General features: G+C 38.1%; 1 protein-coding gene across 2 annotated transcripts in view; it reads left to right on the forward strand.

Annotated features, from left to right (window-relative positions):
- Positions 1 to 1,871: 1,871 nt before the first annotated feature.
- The window catches only part of LOC134744017 (ecdysone oxidase-like), a 46,941-nt gene continuing 26,588 nt past the window's right edge, over positions 1,872 to 22,224 (forward strand). The window contains exons 1-4 of one of the 2 annotated variants that reach the window (XR_010128062.1): positions 1,872 to 2,028; positions 7,328 to 7,450; positions 9,038 to 9,159; positions 11,256 to 13,547. Coding sequence is in view for 1 of the 2 variants with exons in the window: in XM_063677650.1 (XP_063533720.1) it covers positions 7,330 to 7,450; positions 9,038 to 9,159; positions 11,256 to 12,773 (1,761 nt within the window). In the remaining variant the exon portion in view is untranslated. Of the gene's footprint in view, positions 2,029 to 7,327; positions 7,451 to 9,037; positions 9,160 to 11,255; positions 13,926 to 22,224 lie in introns of those variants that run through there. The other variant, XM_063677650.1, reaches the window with a different exon arrangement.

The raw sequence follows: 22,224 nt of genomic DNA on the forward strand, positions 1-22,224 counted from the left end.
GATGCACGATATTTATGATTCGGTCAAATTGTGTTTTTTGATAAACATATTATAGCCAGCTTGAAATTAATGTAGGAGGAGGGGACGGACACTATCATAATCATAATCATTTAGTGTGCGTTAAGCACCATACCCAAAGGTATTACATTCATTTCATGCTGGCTATAACTTATTTGTCTTCCCCATACATTTGAACATAACTTGACCGAATCATCGGTATTTTCATTAATTTTGGATTCCTCGGCAGAGTCCCAGAAACCAAACTACGCATTTTACAGGTTTCTTAAATTTTGCTATTTACTATACTTAGTTTGTCAAAGGACTGTCTCATTTTGAGCATAGACAGAGAAAATCATACTATCTTTGTCTTACACTAGTACTAGCACCCAAAAGAAAAGGATGAGTAGATATAGTTTTTTTTTGTTCTTATTTACTGACAATTTGGTTTGACCAACTATATGTTCCTGTTGGCAGTTTTTTTAAACTTTTTGGGGAAATTCATTAATTTTGTATTCCTCGGCATTCCCAGAAACCAAACTATGGTTTTTACAGGTTTATTTAAATTTTACTATTTACTATTTAAATTGATACGAATATTCCACATGGTAATTGAGTGCACTTGAATTGCACAATCGCAACTGGGCCATTATGTATCGTTATCATATCAGTATCGATAAGGGTCGCTATCTTTCCATTCTGTTCTGCATATCTCGGTCAAACTGGAGTACTACGTGAAACAGATTCCAATCAAAGACTTCAGTTGTAATTCTCATCCAATGTATCGATACATGTATTCGAAGAACTCCTAAATCAATAGTCAAAAACTTTAGCCTAACTTTTTAAACATTCCAAACTCGAGCCAAAGCAAACCGATTTTTAAAAAGTTAAACAGTTCTCGCGGGCAATAAAATTGCATAAGAAATAACAAACTTATAATAAAATTAAATCTACTGCAATAATCATTGAGGTAATATATAGTTGGTCAAGCAAATCTTGTCAGTAGAAAAAGGCGCGAAATTCAAATTTTCTATGGATTTATATCCCTTCGCGCCTACATTTTTTAAATTTGCCGCCTTTTTTACTGACAAGATTTGCTTGACCAACTATATGTATACACTACATTATACTTATATGCCACTGACATGTATATAAGTCAGTGGCAATAATAATATTAACAATATTTTGTACAGTCTAATATTTATATAAATTATTTAGTCGATCAATTAAATATTTGCAATTGTAACGTTTCTTATTGTGATGAATGTGATGTAGTAGAAGACGTGTTCCATGTTATAATGGAATGTGTCCGGAATGAAGCTGCTCGGATACAACTGGCTTTTTCAAGCCATAATACTATGTTTGATGTCGGGGGCTGCAATAGCGTTCTGGCTGCTCCTCTGTCAGACTCCGCCATGGCGCTACTGCAGCTTGTACGAAAAGCTATTGTTAATAGATTAAGTTAATTGTAAGAACATTGTATTGCTGTTTTCTATGGAGCGACATGTTCACCTCGGTGACAAGCTCTTAAATAAAGTTTAAAAAAAAAATGTAACGTTTAAAAAAAAAGTAAAAACATCATTGGCATAGAGCCTACTGCCAATACAGCCTGTCAGGCCTGATAGCGAGTGTGGATGTAATTGGCCCTTGTAAACTTTACAAATCTTCAATTTTTAAAAACTTACCTATATGTTTTAAGAAAATCTTAGTCCTTACCACAGATTATATAATACTATGTCCTTACATTTTCTTAAGTTTTGCTTGTTAATATCATGAAATGATACTTATAGAAACATTGAATACATAATTAAATATGTGGGTAGTTTTGTCATACCACACCTAACTGTTGTCATTGGCGCAAATCTCACACTAGTTAAATGACACAGATGTAACATGAATATTTTGCTAAAACGGCCATGTTTGTCGGGTGAATCAGTTTAATCTTACAATGAAAAAAGTCCATCGTTTTCGGTAATCTCGGTTAGTTGATATCTGTTAGGTGCTCGTGACGCGTAAGACAACTGGATTGAGGTGAGTTGGTTTTGATTTTGTATGTATTTAAGGCTTTGCAAGGTTATTGTTATTTTATATATATATAACAATTAATGATCAAAAATGTAAAATTATAAAAAAACAGAAATGAGCAACGACAATAAAACGACGCTAGTACAGGTTAGAGGTAGACGGGTTGGGTAGGGCTGCACCGTCATTGAAACCGAAGAAATGTTGGATGGTCATTGTTTAATAGATAAAAATAATAGTAGATTGTTAACCAAGGGACGAAAATGATTTCTGCCGAGGTAGTTTGGCGCTCGAACGCAGTCATCATCATTAATTGTGCCATTTTCAACCAAAAGGGTACTTATTGATTTCCATATAGCTTCAATTAGAAATCAACCTTATCAACAAGCGACAATGTGGTACCTTTTGATTGAAAACGTCACAATTTAAGAGCCCAGCTCTTGTCGGTGGAGCAATTTCCATGTATCTCTCTCTTGAGCCTTTTGTGCCTTTCGAACGCAGTGAGAGCGCCAATAGTCCGAGGCTGAAAAAAGCCTTTCACCCGAGTTAAACACTATTTTTCATTTTGAATACGAGGAAAGTAAAATACGTTTTTGTAAACAAGACAGCATACCTAATTTTTTATCTATCTTGAGGTTACTTCAATTAACCACTTAAATAGGTAAAATTGTCGTTATTTATGGAATGAGAAGTTAAATATCCGTAGGGAATTTTTTTATCAAATATTTAAAACCAAATTTCGGTTGCTACGCTCCTGATCCAATTTTGGAATCTTTCGCTTGCTCGGATATCAATATTAGCACGAGAGCTGAACCGATTTAGTTGAAATTTGGAATACCCTCGTAAGTCCCAGGCCAATTTTAGCGCTTTTGAATTTGGAACTTTCTTTTATTTCTATATGAGTTCAAACTCGAATTTAATTTGTACTTGTACAAGTACACGGGGACTTACGAGGATACAGATAGTTTGATCAGAAATCATCCTTTAAGGGGGTGAAAAGGGGGTGGAAGTTTGTATGGGGAATCGATAAAAAGCAGATTGGGTAAAAAATAAGCTACGCAAATTACTAACTCCACGCAGACGAAGTCGCGGGCAAAAGCTAGTATTAAGTATATAAGTTAAAGGTGCCAGTAATTCTTTTACCTTAACTGACCCCTGTCTGGTAGGTAGGTATCAAACGGAACCCTAAAACTACGGGATCATTGAACTGCCAACAATCTGCTTATCTCCGCCATCGAGTGCTGATAGCCTAATAAGATATGAATTTAATTTTAAAACGTAATAAATATAAGAGTCTCGGTAGAGAGTATCATTTCGTTCAAAGTTGAAACTGTAGGTCCATGGGGTCCCAGCGCGCACAAGTCGTTTGCAGAAATCGCGAAGCGTCTCTGGTTGACGTAACTGGTGACCGAAGTGCTGGCGGCTTCCTCGCACAACGTATCAGCGTTGCGATACAACGAGGAAATGCCGCCAGCATCCTTGGTACCAAAGAGGGATATAATAAGATAGAGCGGTACTGTCATAGTAAATTTTGTTACCACAGAAAATTCACTGCCATCTATCGATACACTTTAAAACTAAAAATGAAGATTTATAAAAATACGATATAATGTATTTAAATATGGATAAATGATTTTTTTATTTGCATTAATTATTTTTATATGATTTGACCCATGTCCTTTCACTGATATGCGTTAAAATTGTTAAATAACAAACGAAACCGTCAACGCCATCTATACGACAGTAGGTCAAAGCTAGTGGCGCCCTCTGATCGAGAATCAAATTTTCTTGATTTTCGAGGCACGTGTTTTCTTTAGACTGTATCCAGATGGTTATATCTATCTATGTTGGTACAATGCCTCAAGGGCCTATTTTAGATTTAAGTTACGTAGTACCACTGTATATATTGTATGTAAATAAAATATATATTTTACCATAAGATAATATTTATTTCATTTAAAAATATCCAAAATTATAATATTCATAATACACTTAAATAGTACTAAGAAAGCTGCATTTTATCCACATGTGAGGCAAAGTAATCAAATGTTAATGTCAAAATTTACATTTGATTACTTTGCTTGTTTTCTTATAATATTGTCTTCGGTTACCGATATATTTATAATACATCTCGACGTTCTGATTGTTTTCTTATGTTTGCTGATAGAATTGACTTTTAAATAATGTTTTTAAATGATAAATATTTAGAACATTCATTTTGAATCGATTTGCTTTGATTTTGTTTGATATTTTACAGTTAGTATTTTCCTTGTGTTGGTGGAGAAAATTTTTGTGTTTCACTCGGTGGCAAAATTTGTTGGACCCTCGTGCCTTGAAACCCTCGCAACGCACAAGACTCCATTTTTCGAATCACTCGCTATGCTCGTGGTTCAATTTTGGAATCTTTCGCTTGAATCGCTTGCTTGGGTATCAATATTAGTACGACAGATTAAACAACAACTTTGTCCCGTTCAAATAAAGACTGAGCAGAAATATATGATCATTGTCAAGAGGGCGCTGTTATTCTCATGTATAGAGTGACAGTTCAGTATAGTATGAAAAAATTAGTTTCAGTGAAATTCCGCAACATGGCGCGTGATCATATATTCCGGGTAAATATATTGTTAATAATAATAAATAAATAAATTCCTGGTCAGGGTATAACTATTTTAGAGTGCAGAAATCGCGAAGCGCTGGTTGACGTAACTGGTGACCGAAGAGCTGGCGGCTTTCTCGCACAACGTGTCAGCATTGCGATACAGCGGGGAAATGCCGCCAGCATCCTTGGTACAATGCCTCAGGGCCTATTTTAGATTTAAGCTAGTTATTAATTTCGTTTACGTAGTACCACTGTATATATCTTGTATGTAAATAAATAAAATCAAAATTTTTTTAGTTGTTGGTACCTAAATCTAAATGTGTATGTGTTTCTGGTAATTTGGGGTTCTGTAGCTGATTTGTTTTTTTAAGCACTTGACGAAGCCTGCGTTGCTGATCACGAACTATGAATAGACTTGTTTTTTATTGTTAATCTCAATTGTAATACATTTTTAAGGGTTCCGTATTTGAAGGGTACCCTACTATACTAAGACTCCACTGTCTATCCGTCTGTCTGTCTTTTCGTCTGCGTGTCGTCAGCGGGTTGTAACTCGAAAACCATTATTATTATTATTATTTGTATCTCCTTGGATATCACGGGCCTATGCATCCCGGTCTTTTGATAGGCTTGCGTGGGGATATAGATCCAACACGTAGAGGCCCCTTGGAGAGCTTTAATGTCATGTAGAACGCCTGCTGGAACCCGTTCACAGGCCCAACAATAGACACCCATGAACCGGTCGCAGCAGGCATTGGGCCTATTGTAGAAAAAGTGAACAGTATACTGGTCTATGGATTGAAGTTTGGGTGGACAATGAGACTGGGCTATTGTAAAGAAGTCCGGACACCTGCCATAACAATGTTAAAACACGTTATCGAGGCAGGTGGTGACTTGCCGCTGACTAGATGGGCCCCTGAAACTGCCGTCGTGAAGACGACCAGGAGCAACACCGGTGTGAGCGGCTCAGGGGTGTCGAGAGGTGTGCGCCGCTTTCTACCCGCGTCTCATGCATCTTTCACTTCCACCCCTGGAGCATATAGCTCTTACGACTCCCCTCTGGACGGCCAATGAAGGCAAGCCAGAGCTGAGAGTCCTGCGGGTCCCCTTGGGGTCCACTCCGACCGACGAAGGCACGCCGGAGACGGAGACCCCGACCGACTCTCTGGAGCACTCGGGTCCGTAGGGTCGTCACTCCCCAACAGCTCGCCACAAGCTGCCCTGCGGGCTTATTATTATTATATACGAATGCATAGGCAGCTTAAAATAGCTGATACGTGCATATCAAAGTGTTGTTCATCTATAATGACGTGCTCTCTTGGTATAAAGTTCCTCATCGCGCCTGTTAGTTTTATTGAGTATATACGCATCCCACAACTTAGTTTTTTCTTTTATCATTTTTAATATTGCAGGCCCGACCCATGGCTTCATATTAAGTATTATTAGCAATTCTAGAAGGCCTCAGTGGCACATGCAAACTCACAGCTGTATTTACATTTTGCGTAAAGTCTCGCCAGGCGGTAGTCTCATTCAGATGACTTGTTTGATTATTATCCGCCGACATCGTTTGCATCACTTGTTCATAGTTGGCTGCTAAATAATCTCTCCTTGGCGGTATTAAAACAAGTTACAATAAGTAATAGATAAGTAGGATCAAAGTTTTTTTGCTTAATTTGGGATTGTGGGTATGTTGGCACCGTGCACGGTTGCAACTATAGGCCCGTATTTTGTCACAAATCAATTCGGGTAAGTCAGCCCATGACGTCCTGTGAGGACATACACTTGTAGCTCTGGTACCCTATATGTCACAGTCCTTATAACGTGTTGAGTGTTGTGTAATGAATATCAGCTGATGGTTATCACTGACGATGACGTATTGATGACGATAAGGCCGTGGCTTCAAAACGGGCCGAAGATTGATTGGTGTGTTAACAGAATTTTTAATTTGAAAGTTTTTATTATTACTAAGCATTTATTTAACTTGCAATGTACCTATGTAAGTATGTATGTAATATGTATGTAAAATGTTTGTAAGGGTCAAATCTTGCAAGTTAAATTTGACCCACTTCCCGGTTTCCGATGAAGCTGAAAATTTGCATACATATCATATGTGTGACAATGCAATATTATGGTATGAAGTATGGTATTATACCGTCGAGCTGATCTGATGATCGAGACAGGAGGTGGCCATAGGAACTCTGTGATAAAATAACGCAACCTAATTGTGTTTGGGGTTTTTAGAATTGTCTCGATGAGTATTAGTTGCCTGTGGAAAAAAAGTACAGTCAGCGATAAAAGCTTGTACCAAAAATGAAATTTTTGCCAAAAAACTTATAAACACTAATAAATGTAACTTTCAAATTAACGGGTGAAAACGTAATAATGCCTTATTGAAATTTCATTGTGCTGTATTTTTTCTTTTTCTTTGTGTATCTTCTTTAGTTAATTTCGAATTATGAGTTTACTATAGCTTTGCCGTGTAAATGTAGGAATCGTGCAATAGTGCTAACCACCAATTGTTTTTGTTAATATGTAGCTACTGGTGAGAAGTGTGAGAACCTGTAATTGGCTTTTTGTATCATATTTATAAAACCTATAGACATGTTAACAGCTGTTGGATCTCCGAATAATAATAAATAAAATAAATAAATAATTATACTGGCTTGCCTATCAAGCATTCGACTGCATGAATTTTGTAATGTTGGGGTGTAGAAATGTCTACGTGTGCGGGCGGCGGGGGCGACGTCGGCTCGGCGGTGGCGGCGGCGCTGCAGTTCTTCGCGGCCTCGCAGTGTCTGGTGCGGGAGGCGTGGTTACCGGACGCTACTGTACAGAGTGAGAACAGTACCTATTAACACTTAATGCTGGCCACCCAACAATAGCGTCTTTCGGGTGTCGGCGTCTAGTCAGCGCTATGGAAAATGGCGTCGCTGCGCAATATGGGCTACCGTTTTAGTGCTCACCAGTTGGTGCCACTGTAGATGTAGGTCCAGATAACAGATCTCTAAATTCTTCTATGCTTATTTTATAAAATTTCTTCGTCTAATACGTTCTAATATACACAAAAGTATTTTAACGTCTAAATGTGCCCTTTTTTCAACCTGTTTAATTTTGCATATATTTTAGTTGACACTTTTTTAAACCATGATTAATCAAAGATGGACAAATATTTACTACAATTATGATTAAGGAGTGAAAATTCCCGATAAAAAAGCATGAAACCCCCAAAACTTCTATGCATTTGACATTTTGAAAGACCTTCATCTACACTATTAGCGCCCCTAGCGGCGAAATTAAACGCGGTAGCCGTCATTGGGCCAACGTTGCGTCGAGCAGCAATCATAGGGTTGATTAGACGCTCGGGTCGGGAGACGCTAAGTTACGTATTGGGTTGCCCTTAAAATAAGGGCATTGCTTGGAAGGTTCTAAGGTCTTTTAACCACATCATAGAAATCGGGCTACATTCCATTACCGCTACTCATCAAAACTGATTCGACACTACGGTTGCCTGGATTCAAGGCAAGTATTAATTGCGATATTTCTACTCCGTTTGTCATACGAGTCAAAGTCGTCAAAGAGGACGTTATCGCCACACCGGTTACGTTCACGATGAACGCACTTTTGACAATATCATTAACGCGACTTGTACCATCACAACCGAGGTTAACCGGTTAAACCTGGAGTTACCATGGTTACCAGTACAATTTGACACTGGGTTAACGGTTTAACCAGTTAACCCCGGGTTACTGAGATGCTGCAAGTGGCCCTAAGGTCTCTTCACTCGCACTTATAACTCGGGCCAAGTTAGCTCTGTAGTATTTTTATTACTTTAATGTTATTAGGGTTCCGTACCCAAAGGGTAAAGACGGGACCCTATTACTAAGACTTCGCTGTCCGTCTGTCCGTCCGTCTGTCTGTCTGTCACCAGGCTGTATCTCATGAACCGTGATATAGCTAGACAGTTGAAATTTTCACAGATGATGTATTTCTGTTGCCGCTATAACAACAAATACTAAAAAGTACGGAACCCTCGGTGCGCGAGTCCGACTCGCACTTGGCCTGTTTTTTATTTGTAAATAAATGATTATGCTGTAACTTCCAATAAATGTCTTCAACCATTTTACGTGACAGCTATTCCATATTAAAAAAAACCCTAATGATGATACGGAGCATCATTCGACGCGAGAGGTATAAGAGTGTGGAAGTGTCACAATAAACGTCAAATTTATATGAAAATATGTTGTAAAACAGTTCTCTTAAGGGACTAGGCAGACCACGCTTAATAAACACTGTTCCAACTTTTTCTAATTACGATTTTATTTGTAAAAAAATACATTGGACGTCGTTTTGCATTAAATTGTTCCAACAAAAAAAGCTCCTCAGTCAAAAAAAGTTAATGACAAATTTGCCGGCATTTTCCAGACGGTTCCTCATGGGACTTCATCGTAGTCGGCGGTGGGACGGCGGGCGCGGCGGTGGCGGCGCGGCTGCCTGGCACCGTACTGCTGCTGGAGGCTGGAGGGGATCCACCACAGGAGAGCATAGTTAGTATTACTTCAGGCCTCCAGGTCCTGAGCCCTGTTTATATCCAGAAGGTTCCTCATGGGATTTCATCGTGGTCGGCGCAGGGACCGCGGCGCTGGCTGCGTGGCTACCCGGCACCGTGTTGCTGCTAAAGGCTGGAGGGGATCCACCACAGGAGAGCATAGTTTGTATTACTTCAGGCCTCCAGGCCCTGAGCCCTGTTTATATCCAGAAGGTTCCTCATGGGATTTCATCGTGGTCGGCGGAGGGACGGCGGGCACGGCGCTGGCTGCGTGGCTACCCGGCCCGGAAGGGATCCGCTGCAGGAGAGCATAGTATTACTTCAGGCCTCCAGGCCCTGCTTGAGCCCTGTTTATATCCAGAAGGTTCCTCATGGCTCATGGATTTCATCGTGTTCGGTGGAGGGACGGCTGCCCGGCACCGTGATGCCACTGGAGGCTAGAGAGGATCCGCCGCAGGAGAGCATACTTAGTATTACTTCAGGCATCCAGGTCCTGAGCCCTGTTTATATCCAGAAGGTTCTTCATGGGATTTCATCGTGGTCGGCGCAGGGACCGCGGCGCTGGCTGCATGGCTACCCGGCACCGTGTTGCTGCTGGGGGCTGGAGGGGATCCACCACAGGAGAGCATAGTTAGTATTACTTCAGGCCTCCAGGTCCTGAGCCCTGTTTATATCCAGAAGGTTCCTCATGGGATTTCATCGTGGTCGGCGCAGGGACCGCGGCGCTGGCTGCATGGCTACCCGGCACCGTGTTGCTGCTGGGGGCTGAAGGGGATCCACCACAGGAGAGCATAGTTAGTATTACTTCAGGCCTCCAGGTCCTGAGCCCTGTTTATATCCAGAAGGTTCCTCATGGGATTTCATCGTGGTCGGCGCAGGGACCGCGGCGCTGGCTGCATGGCTACCCGGCACCGTGTTGCTGCTGGGGGCTGGAGGGGATCCACCACAGGAGAGCATAGTTAGTATTACTTCAGGCCTCCAGGCCTGAGCCCTGTTTATATACAGGTTCCTCATGGGATTTTATCGTGGTCGGCGCAGGGACCGCGGCGCTGGCTGCGAGGCTACCCGGCACCGTGTTGCTGCTGGGGGCTGGAGGGGATCCACCACAGGAGAGCATAGTTAGTATTATTTCAGGCCTTCAGGTCCTGAGCCCTGTTTATATCCAGAAGGTTTCGCATGGGATTTCATCGTATTCGACGGAGGGACGGCTGCCTGGCACCGTGATGCTACTGCTACTACTGAAGGCTGGAGAGGATCCGCCGCAGGAGAGCATAGTCAGTAATACATTACTACGTCTTTTCGTAAGCCAGATTAGTGTTCACGTGCTGATTCCGACTGCGGGTCGCAGTTTTTATTTGTTTTGTTAATATATATGAATAATTTTAATGTGTGATGATTAAAATACGCTTTTTGGAATCGTTGTTTGCTGGCCGGTTAGCCAGGGTCGAAACCATCATTCACCTTCAATCTTCATTTCCAACCAACCAAAATTAATTATGATTATGACTAAATACTTTTAGTGGGTGATAACAGTAAATAGAATTTTTTTAAAGTCTTGGTTAGTAAAAAAAAAGATTAAGTGAATTAAATACATTTATTTGTTGTCGGAAAAAATACGTGGAATTGGAGAAAACGGAAATGACAGGCGTACTGAGTACTTCTGTTTAAAAGAAAATATGCACTACAGAATATTGAATTGGCGAAAACATTGGGGGACTCTGCTTCTATGAATTCTACAGTTGCAAGTTGATACAAGGAGTTTAACCTGGTTAGAACATCAACTAAAGACAAACGGTCGCGAAGACCGCCCATCTATCATCTTTACCACGTCATCTGGTTAAAACATAAAAAAAAACCGGCCAAGTCGGACTCAAGTTCCAAGGTTTCCGTACATTACACAATTTTTAACAATGTAAGTACCTATGTTTATGTGAAACGTGAGATGTCTAAAAAATCGGCAGGGGTTGGATAAAAAACTAATTAAGTAATTAAGGCCGACTCACGCTTGACTGCACATTTCTAATAGGTTTTTCTGTGATCTATGTATACCCTCCGAGTTTTCTCACAGCACTTAATTAAACTTTTTACCTACAGATACCAGGATTCCGCGATTACCTAAAAGGTGGCGAATATGACTGGAATTTCAAATCCGTGAACGATGCCAAGTCAAGCCAGGCGTTGTTTAACGGCCAGCAACACCAACCCCGAGGCAAGATGCTGGGCGGCAGTGGCTCCATCAACGACATGGTCTACTCCAGAGGCTTCCCAGCAGACTACGATGAATGGGCTACCCTCGTCGGAGAAGAATGGAACTGGACCAACGTCCTAAAATACTTCAAGAAGACTGAACATCTGACTGACGAAAGGATCATTAACGATCCTGAATTAATGAACTATCATGGAAGGAATGGAGATATAGAAGTCACCGGCTTGAATGAGTCCACGTATACGACTAAAAAGTTCCTGGAAGCATTTGAAGAGTTGCAATTTCCAATGGTAAAGGATATGACCTATCCAGGTTTGATAGGAGCTGGAAGATTCTCGCACACCATCAGGGACGGTCAGAGAGACAGTTCCTTAACCGCGATGCTAAATAAACAGTCATGGAATAGGAATTTGAAAGTGGTGAAGAACGCATTGGTAACCAAGATTTTAATTACGAATGATACAGCTGACGCAGTAGAAGCGCTTATAAATGGAGATAGTTTCACGTTTTTGGTTGACAAAGAGGTTGTTGTTTCTGCAGGGACTTTTAATACTGCCAAGTTATTGATGCTATCTGGTTTAGGGCCGAAGGAGCATTTGGAAGAAATGGGGATTGAGGTTATAAAAGACTTGCCTGTGGGCGATAACCTCCACGATCACGTGATGGTGCTGACGTACTTGGCAGCTGACAATGGAACGTGTTTCTATAGCGAGGCAGAGTCTCAAATGGAATTGATAAGGTATCTGTACGATCGAACGGGCTCTTACTCGAAAACCGACAGCATGGGCGCGTATATAACAAACGCAAACGGCGTACCGGAATTTGCGATTTACCCATCTTGTATCTCAGTAGGACAAAAATTTTATCAAAACTGTTTAGATATACTCGGGTTTCAAGAAAAAATTTGCTCAAAACTGCAATCAGAGCTGGAAAGCAGTGAGTTATTAGGATTCGCTGTTGTTCTTTTGAAGCCGAAATCTCGTGGTGAAGTGAAATTAAAATCCGCAGATCCGTTAGAAGCTCCGTTGATACATTCCGGCACTTTCAGCGACATTTCTGACTTGGATGCATTTCCTAGCGCATTGGAGAAAGCGCGGTCGATAGCAAGAACTTCTTATTTTAAAGCAATGAACGCTCGGGTTATTGAGTTAGATATTGACGTTTGTAACAAAGAAGATTTAAATTGTAGAGCTCAAGCGATGGCGACGTCCGCATGGCACGCCGTTGGCACCGCCGCAATGGGGAGTGTGTTGGACGGAAAACTGAAGGTGAGAGGGGTGCGAGGATTGAGGGTGGCTGATGCTAGTGTGATGCCGAAGGTGGTTCGAGGGAATACCAACGCTCCCGTTATAATGATTGCGGAAAAGGCGGCCGACTTCATCAAAGAGGAGTATTTTGGACATTAGTTTAGGTTTTAAGATAATTGAATTTTATAATTTTTGACATCGATTAGTTTAACCTTATTTCGTGTTTTACCTTAACCACTTTATGGTCTTAATAGGCCGGTGTCGATTTTTGAGCAAAAATGTGAAATTGCTAGATTTAAGTCGTTGAAATTATACATGTTTTGTTACGTAATATCTAAATAACAAGTATTGGTTTCTATTAGCACGTCTTCTCATCTTGCCTTTTAATAATGAGGTCGCGAGCGTGCGTCACCGGTATTATATGAAGAGAAGGGGCAGTTTTTAAAAATTCATCAAAAAATTATGGTGGTAAATTATACAAATTGATGTATAAGAATAGTTTCAGCAAATGTTGTAGATTGTTTAAGCATCAAAATTACGTTGAAATTAAGTCGATTTTAAGATAAGTTGTAACTTGTTTTGAAGTAATTTCTGTTCAAAAAATTAACTGTAAAACGGCAAGATGAGAAGACGTGCTAATAGAAACCAGTACTTGTTATTTCAATTAGGTCACCGACTAAATCTATCAATTTTACATGTTTGCGACTAAAATCGGCACCGGCCTCTTAAAAACTTTAAACAAACGAGTAGCTACTCAATTTCAGTATTATGATTTTTCTCGTATTGTCATGATATTTTAATTATTATTGGTTGGCTTTAGATAACTATGTACCTATTCAGTACAAAACCACGGTTGTGACTTGAATAGTAAGTTAGTTTAGTTTGTTTTTAGTGAGTATTACATACATTTATTTACATACAAGATATATATAGGTACAGTGGTACTACGTAAACGAAATTAATAACTAGCTTAAATCTAAAATAGGCCCTTGAAGCATTGTACCAAGGATGCTGGCGGCATTTCCCCGCTGTATCGCAATGCTGATACGTTGTGCGAGAAAGCCGCCAGCTCTTCGGTCACCAGTTACGTCAACCAGACGCTTCGCGATTTCTGCAAACAACTTATGCGCGCTGGGACCCCATGGACCTGGAGTTTCAACTCCAAATGGAACGAAATGATACTCTCTACGTTTTTAGTTAGGTTTAGTTAGTTTAGTAATTTGAATAAAAGGTTAGGTACCTAATTGAATTTTATTGATAAACAATTAATATTGAAAGACGGATTGGAAATATAATAATAAATAAAATAGTAGGTATTGAAATGTAACGATGACATGATAAAGTTTATAATTAATTGCATAACTATGCTGAAAATGTAATAAATGACAATGTCCGTCGTCCGTCCTTTATGCAATAGAAAAAAAATTAAATGAAATGACCTACACACTAGGTATCCAACCGTATTAATATTTTGTTTATTTTATAGATACCTTCTTATAATATAATTATACACTGTATGACATGACAATCCATACTAATATTATAAATGCGAAAGTCTGTCTGTCTGTGTGTTCCCTCTTTACGCTTAAACCGCTGAATCGATTTAGATGAAATTTGGCATAGAGATAGGTTGAGTCCCTGAGAAGGACATAGGATAGTTTTTATCCCGAAAATCATCCCTTAAGAAAGTAAAAAGCGGGGTGGAATTGAGATAATTAATGAAGTGTCTGCTAATTTGTGTGCATAATATGCTCAAATTGAATAATTGCTATAAGACTTTCTGGCGGTATTCTTTCTCTTGCTGGGGTTACTAAGACCACGCAGACGAAGTCGCGGGCATAAGCTAGTGTATTATATAATTTAATTTAGTTTATTTGCTGTATTGGCTTCGAATTTAAATATTTTAAAAAGACTTCCTATTATAAAAATAATAATAATAAGTAAATGTTACTTGTTCATACAAACTAATTTACTTTATTGTTTCAATCTCATAATGGCATAAACCATTAACATACATTATGTACATAAATTTGGCCTAATGACATACATACCTATGTCATTAGGCCAAATTTAGGGCAAAGACGAAAAATCGAGATAAATAAATAAATAAATAAATATTATAGGACATTCTTACACAGATTGACCAAGTCCCACGGTAAGCCCACGGAGGCTTGTGTTATGGGTACTCAGACAACGATATATATAATATATAAATACTTAAATACATAGAAAACACCCATGACTCGGGAACAAATATCTGTGCTCATCACACAAATAAATGCCCTTACCGGGATTCGAACCCAGGACCATCGGCTTCACAGGCAGGGTAACTACCCACTAGGCCAGACCGGTCGTCAAAATAAATATAAAAAATACCTAAATCGTGGTCGTCGTATAAATAGTACCTATACCTAAACATTTAACTTAAGAAACCGACAGAGTGTAAAATGTTAAAGTAAATGTATCCTCATTTCACATTCACTTGTTTTATTTCGGTCTATTTAATATTTCAGAAAAAACGCCAGAAACACGACGTAATAATAATCCAATAATTTTTCATGTACTGTCTATTTTAGATAAAATTGACATGTTTGAAGTGCCAACCTACATGGAAGCGAAGGATGATTCATTGATGAATGAATGATGCCAAGAATATTCAGTAGTCAACTACTTTCGGTTTTATAAGGATGGCCCACACACAGATTAATAATATACCCTACAAGAAATGTTGTCCAGTCAAATTTGAATCAATGGTAGGTTAGGTAGGAACACTACATATGCACTACATAGTATTTAATAGGCCTTTCCTTACAAATCAGAAAGAAACAAGCGAAAAGAAATCTTATTGTTAGGAGTGGCCAATTACATGTAGTGGCCAATAAGTAGGTACTAGGTAGGTAGGTAAGGTAGCTGAGCAGTCACTATATTAGAAAATTTAATCATTTGTTTTTAAATCGAACGAAATAAAACAAATTTCATTGTAGGTAATTAGTACCAATAAGTATTAGCAGCGTCGCTTGAGATTAAAACAGTTTTAAAATTATTAGCTGCTCCTTAAAAACATTGACATATGATTCGCCGAAATGTATTTCATTTCAATTCAAATATTATTATTTTTTTACATGTAACTATATTATTTTTTTAAATTTTCTCTTATCGATATTCAGTAACCGGTCTTTTGTCAATGCATGAAATAATACAGAGAAACATTTAACATTCAAATAATTTCTTTCGGAAACAATGTCCATAGTTGTTATTAACAAAAGTTTACTTAGAGCAAGTATTAGTAGGTACCTTAAATTAATATATACATAATTATACATATTATTTATGTAAGCAATTTTTATTTCCGAGGCAGGCCCCATAGTAAGAGTTGTTCAGTATGACTTAATTTACCCCCAAAAATATGGTCAGACCAAAGATAGATATAACTCCGTAATAGATGGATACAGTCTAAGGAAAAAACGTGCCTCGAAAATCAAGAAAATTTGATTCTCGTTCAGAGGGCGCTACTAGTTTTGGCCTACAGTCGTATAGATGGCGTTGACGGTTTCGTTTGTTATTTAACAATTTTAAGGCATATCAGTGAAAGAACATGGGTCAAAATCATAAAAATAATTAATGCAAATAAAAAAAATCATTTATCTATATTTAAATACATTCTATCGTATTTTTATAAATCTTCATTTTTAGTTTTAAAGTGTGTCGACAGATGGCAGTGAATTTACTGGGGTTACAAAATTTACTATGACAGTAACGCTCTAGTATCAGTTACTCTATGGTCAGACGTAACAAAATCACTCTGTATACCTAAAGCTCGAACATTTGTATATAATCTAAACACAATTAAAAACGATTTTCACCTAGTAGTTTATAGTTGGTACATTTGGGATCTCCAATGCTGTCTTGAGCTAACAATTCTTACCAAGCACCCCTTAGGTGAAGTTAATGGATGCACAAACATATGGAGTCGAGGGCGCTAAGCGGGAAGTCACAGCACTTCACACTGATTGATCACTTTAGCGTGCCATTTAGAAACATGACATGCATTGTTGACACTGACTTTGACACGTGGGATTGGGAAATTTGCGAAGTCAATGGAGCTATTTTGTTGCTATTCGGATTCTGGTGGTCGAGTGGTTATAATTGGATAAACACCAGCGGTGTCACAAATACGCGATACGTACAAATAATTCAGTGTGTAAGTGTGTAGGTAAATATAAGACGAATGTGTATAAACGTTTAACGTAAACATAGGTATCTTTAGTTTGTACTTGTCAATCAATAACAAAAATATCAAAATATTTGTCAATAGCCATCAATCACGTAATCGTGATTAGATACGCTTCAATCAATGGTGAAAACGAACCCTTTCTATAAGGCCGAACAAAATTATCGAAAATTTAAATTTCTCTATCATTCCATATTCGAGTGATAAAAAGGAAATAGAAGGACGAATGAACGATGTCTTTTTGCGGTAGGTCCTCTGAAAAGAGTAATAATCGGTCAAGAGCATGTCGGGCCATGCATAGTATAGGGTTTCGTAGTTACTATTCTGTCAAAATAGGCCAAACGGGGGCTATTAGTAAGTATCATGTAAGTACATTACAAGCATAAGGGATATTTGCTGCGTACGTCTTTTTACTAAGAATAGAAGATTTTTTTGCAATAACTCAAAAACTATTGGACCGATGATGTTCGCTATAGTTTTAATTGAAAGTATTTATTAAGCTTTTGGTTCACGATTTTTTTCATATTTTTTGGAGCCATGGTTCAAAAGTTAGAGGAGAGGGGACACGGACACATATTGTTTTCTTTCGAGGCGATTATTTCCGAAAATATTAACTATATCAAAAAAATGGTTTTTACCTATCCAACGATATATATATATATATATATATCCCTATTGGAATATAGCAAAAAAAAAATCCATAAAATCAATTTGTATGGGAGGTACCCAAAAAAAAATTTTATAGCTTTTATTTTACCGTGCTGTCGTAATGCATGATTTATGTATCCATGCCAAATTGCAGCTTTCTAGCACTAACGATCACGGAGCAAAGCCTCGGACAGACAGAGAGGCATGGCGTAACTATACTTAAGGGTTTCTAGGTGACTATGAAACCCTAAAAATGTTACAAACGTTTTATGTGTTAGGTAGATACATTCCTTGAATATGTCTTCGTATTATGATTGTAGGTAACTAGCGTTCGCACTAGTTCGCAGTAGGACTATTATGTAGATAAGATAGCATTTTTTTTTTTTTATCAAACAAGTTAAACAGCATGACAGTAAATTACCAAACCCTGCTAACTTACACAGAAAATACAAAAAGAAAAAGAAACAATATACAAATAATCAAAAATTAAAATACTAACATTTAAAAATAAATAATTAACACATTTTAAACAGTTGAAGGATTTTAATTGATAACGCACATAACAATTGGAGGCATGTTTACAAAAACAACATAACTAACATTTTTTACGGATTTGAGTTTTTGGTATCATAGCATTCGTCTAAGCAGGATCTACACGTAGAGCAAAAGATAGTGTCCAAAAATGACCCCAATTGTCCAAAATCAGTCCCCAAAAATATACCTATATAATATAGTAAGATAAATCTGTACACCTCTGATAGAATACAAAACATAATTTCTATAGAAACTTGTTTTATTTTCTTACAAAAAGAACATAACTAACAAAATTTTACAAAAATAGCATAAGTGACGAACTTATTTTTCAATTTTTTTCCAAAAATACTAGTATCTGAAATGTGTAATCGTATATTTCGGAACGATTGGCCACTTACTAAAATCACCTATACAATGTTTATGTTCAATAACTAATATATTAGAAGACATTTAGTTTTTTTCGTTTCCTGTAAATTCATGTCTAGTGTAGTTATGTTGTTTTAGTAAACGTGCCTTCAATTGCAAAATAACTCCACAATAGCTCATAACCATAAATTAAAGTAGACATTTTAATTTCAAGCCCCTCCCTAAACCTTTTACCGTCCTCATGAAGGACTAAAACTCGTTTAAAAAAAGAATAGGACGCTAAAATGATAACATCATCATTACGGACAAAATGAAAACGGCCATGTTGTTAGAAAAAAACCGCAACGTGGCACCACCGGCGACCGGAAGTGAGGAGGAAATGGCCACTAATGGCCACCGCGCCGGAAGCGACGCCATTATGGTGCTAGTGCTGCTCAAATAATTACTTTGGCTAGTAAGTAGTACCTATATTTGGTTGTTGGAGTTCTCTATCAAAATCCAGTCAGACCAAGGTAACTGAAGCTAGCATTGTCTTCATTAATGGAAAATTCTATGAAAATATGTCGTTTATAATGCCACTCCTCACTTTATTCTGTTCAACTCTGTGTAAAGTTAGCTTCGAGGGACTCTAATAAGGTTTATGATATTTAGTTATATTTTTAATTAAGCTCAAGAATTAAACGTGACGTTCCGAGTCACAGAAACACGTTGCTAATATTTATTAGCAGGCATTGTTAAGCTATCCATTTATTTTTATTCAGTTAGCAACACTGAACGCGTATATTCTCCGCATTGCCGTTTCCGTTCTTCTTCTTTAAACTTAAAAAAAAATAAAAAAAACTATTGCGACGAAAATAATTTAAACAAAGAATGGAAACGGCAATACGGAGAGCAAACTACCAAACAACGTGTTTAAACAACAGACAACAGGTCCACGGATGATTACCTTTTTGCCCTTCGAAGTCTTTGTCCCAGAGAAGGAACAATGATGTTGTAGGCTTAGACTTTGAAAAGGCTTTCGACAACGTAAATATCTCAATGCTCTAAGCATTGCATTAGCATTCCGAATAACCATTGCCCTTGAAAACAGAATTATTTCTGCACAAATGAAAGAACGAACAATCATTGCATTGATAAGAAAAAAATACCAAAACAATTAACAAAGGCAAATGAGTCAAGGAAAGATGATGTGCTAAAATCACCGGAGGAAGGAGAGGCTGCCGGCTGTTACCCTAAACCAGGACAATGAAAATATGGTAGACGACCACACTGAAACGCTGGACCGTTTAGTAAACAGAGCAAAAACGTATGAGGCTAATTATGAGTATTAAGACTAATGATAACCTATGATTTTCCATAATTATGTTAAACAAAGGGATCAGTGATTGATCACATTAGCTAAAATTAAGTGCATAAGTATACATAAACAACCGTAATACCGAAATTAAATACCGGTTTATTGGTATGAAAAATATACCGGTATTGGGTCCCTGCTGCAAAGTTAGGGTAAACAATTGGTTTAAGAGCCGAAACAGTCGATTTGGTATTTTGAATTATTATTAATATTTCCTACACTGCTGAACCGGGTTGTTGACAAATGTTGAATTTGTATTTAGGGAAAATCAGAATATTCCCAACACAATGGGGTTGGCCGGTCGAAATAATTAGCAGATGGCGCCAGCATAGCTTGCCCTGTTAATCCCTAGAATTGTGTCATATTTTTGTTTTTTAATGCCCTGGATGCCTTTAAGCCAAATCTCATAGAAAAAGGGGCAAGCTATGATGGCGCCATCTATGCAAACCTTTCACAGTTGCCAACCCCATTAAAACAAATCAAGTTGACAATCGATATTTCACAGCTTTGACCTCATTTTACTATATCGACAGTTTAATTATGATCACAGATTCATATTTTTGGAACCTCTCGGATGATCAAAAAGGTACTAACACAGATTATATAGGTATAATACTAGTGTAGGTATTAGGTACCGCTGACGTATTAATTCCGCATGGTGATTTTCATCTGCGCCGCCGTCCTGATTTCTTCAGTGACACGGATCATTTTCACTAGCGAGGAGGTACTCTTCCGAACTTTATTCAAGTCGTTCTTGGTTTGAATCGCTGCTGGCTGCTGGTGTGTTCACGGCGGTCGAATCGAGGGTATGATCGCCAAGAATCCACAGTTACCTGTTAGCGCAAACTTTCAACGGGGGCGGTCGTAGTTTAGTATGAGATGCCTTTCCATCCCTTTAGGGGATTTTTGGCGGTCCCCGTTGTGGTGCTTATTGCTATTTTAATTATTATCGTGGTATATTTATTTGTTATCTTGCTTTAAAAAAAATCTGTGCTTGGGCTCTTATTTTTATGGCCTTTACGCCCATAACAGCAATGCAGCCTACATGGCAGGAATTAAACTTTATGACGCGTACTTTTCAGTTTTCAATGGTGCAGAATTTTTCATCGACTTGTAGTAGTTTTAAATCTGAAATCTTGATATTAATTTCTAATTTCGATCGACTGGCATTATCAGAGATGATGGCAAGAGGCCCGATGGGATGTCCTTGGTTCCTTGGAGCTTGGGACGGATGTTGGTGTGGGATGCTACCTGCGTAGACACACTGGCACCGTCCCACTTCCAACGGACTAATGTAAAAGCGGGCGGAGCGGCGGAAAGCGCCGAAATTTTAAAACGTAATAATTATAAGAGCCTCGGTAGAGAGTATCATTTCGTTCCATTTGGAGTTGAAACTCTAGGTCCATGGGGTCCCAGCGCGCATAAGTTGTTTGCAGAAATCGCGAAGCGTCTGGTTGACGTAACTGGTGACCGAAGAGCTGGCGGCTTTCTCGCACAACGTATCAGCATTGCGATACAGCGGGGAAATGCCGCCAGCATCCTTGGTACAATGCCTCAAGGGCCTATTTTAGATTTAAGCTAGTTATTAATTTCGTTTACGTAGTACCACTGTATATATCTTGTATGTAAATAAATGTTCATAATATATATTTCGATCTTGATTTACTTTATTTTATTTTTTATTTTTGTTACACCTAATTGTATATTTATTGTTTAGATATTAATTTTAAGTTTTATCTCAATTTATATTTTAACTGTATTGTAATTTTAAGTTTTTTGACATGTAAATTGGTTTTATGAATAAAATGATTATGATTAATAAAGAAAAAAAAAAGTACCTAGGTACTATTATGTTGAAAGATATTAATGAGTAGAACTTTTCTGATCAATATGAAATTATAGTAGAGCTAACCGGGTGAACTTTTCGGGTTGTGCTGGCAAAAAGGTCCCTTGATATTAACTCTGAGTCTGACCCTTGACCTTTATAAATTGACCATTTTGTAGTCCAAAAACTTAAGGGTAAAGTACGCCCTTTATATTCTTATAATGTTTGATAAACTGTAAAATATATTAATACTAAATTAACGATCTTTCGTGTACGCACAGGCGTTATTTTCTTCTTCTGACAGAGGTTTATAAAAATGCTTTAAATGTTTTAGACATTTAATGCTTACGAAATAAAATAAAACTATTTATACCATATCGCGTAGGTACAATGAATTTAAAATACAGTTTTATTTCATGAGCTTTTGCTTAATTGATTCTTTCAATTACTTACATACAATCCTATACTAGTATAATCGACATAGTATTAATATCTACTCCTATACCGTTTTAGGTCTTAAGCGAAGTTTAGACTAGCAAGAACTTAATAACACCGCAGCCAAATAACACTAGACCCTACTCATAGTGTTGTGTTCCTGCCGGTGAGTAAGGTTGCCAGAGTTCAACGAGGGAGAGGAGTGTTAGGGTCGGCA

This window comes from Cydia strobilella, chromosome 9 (genome assembly GCF_947568885.1).
Source record: "Cydia strobilella chromosome 9, ilCydStro3.1, whole genome shotgun sequence".
Classification (NCBI taxonomy): domain Eukaryota; kingdom Metazoa; phylum Arthropoda; class Insecta; order Lepidoptera; family Tortricidae; genus Cydia; species Cydia strobilella.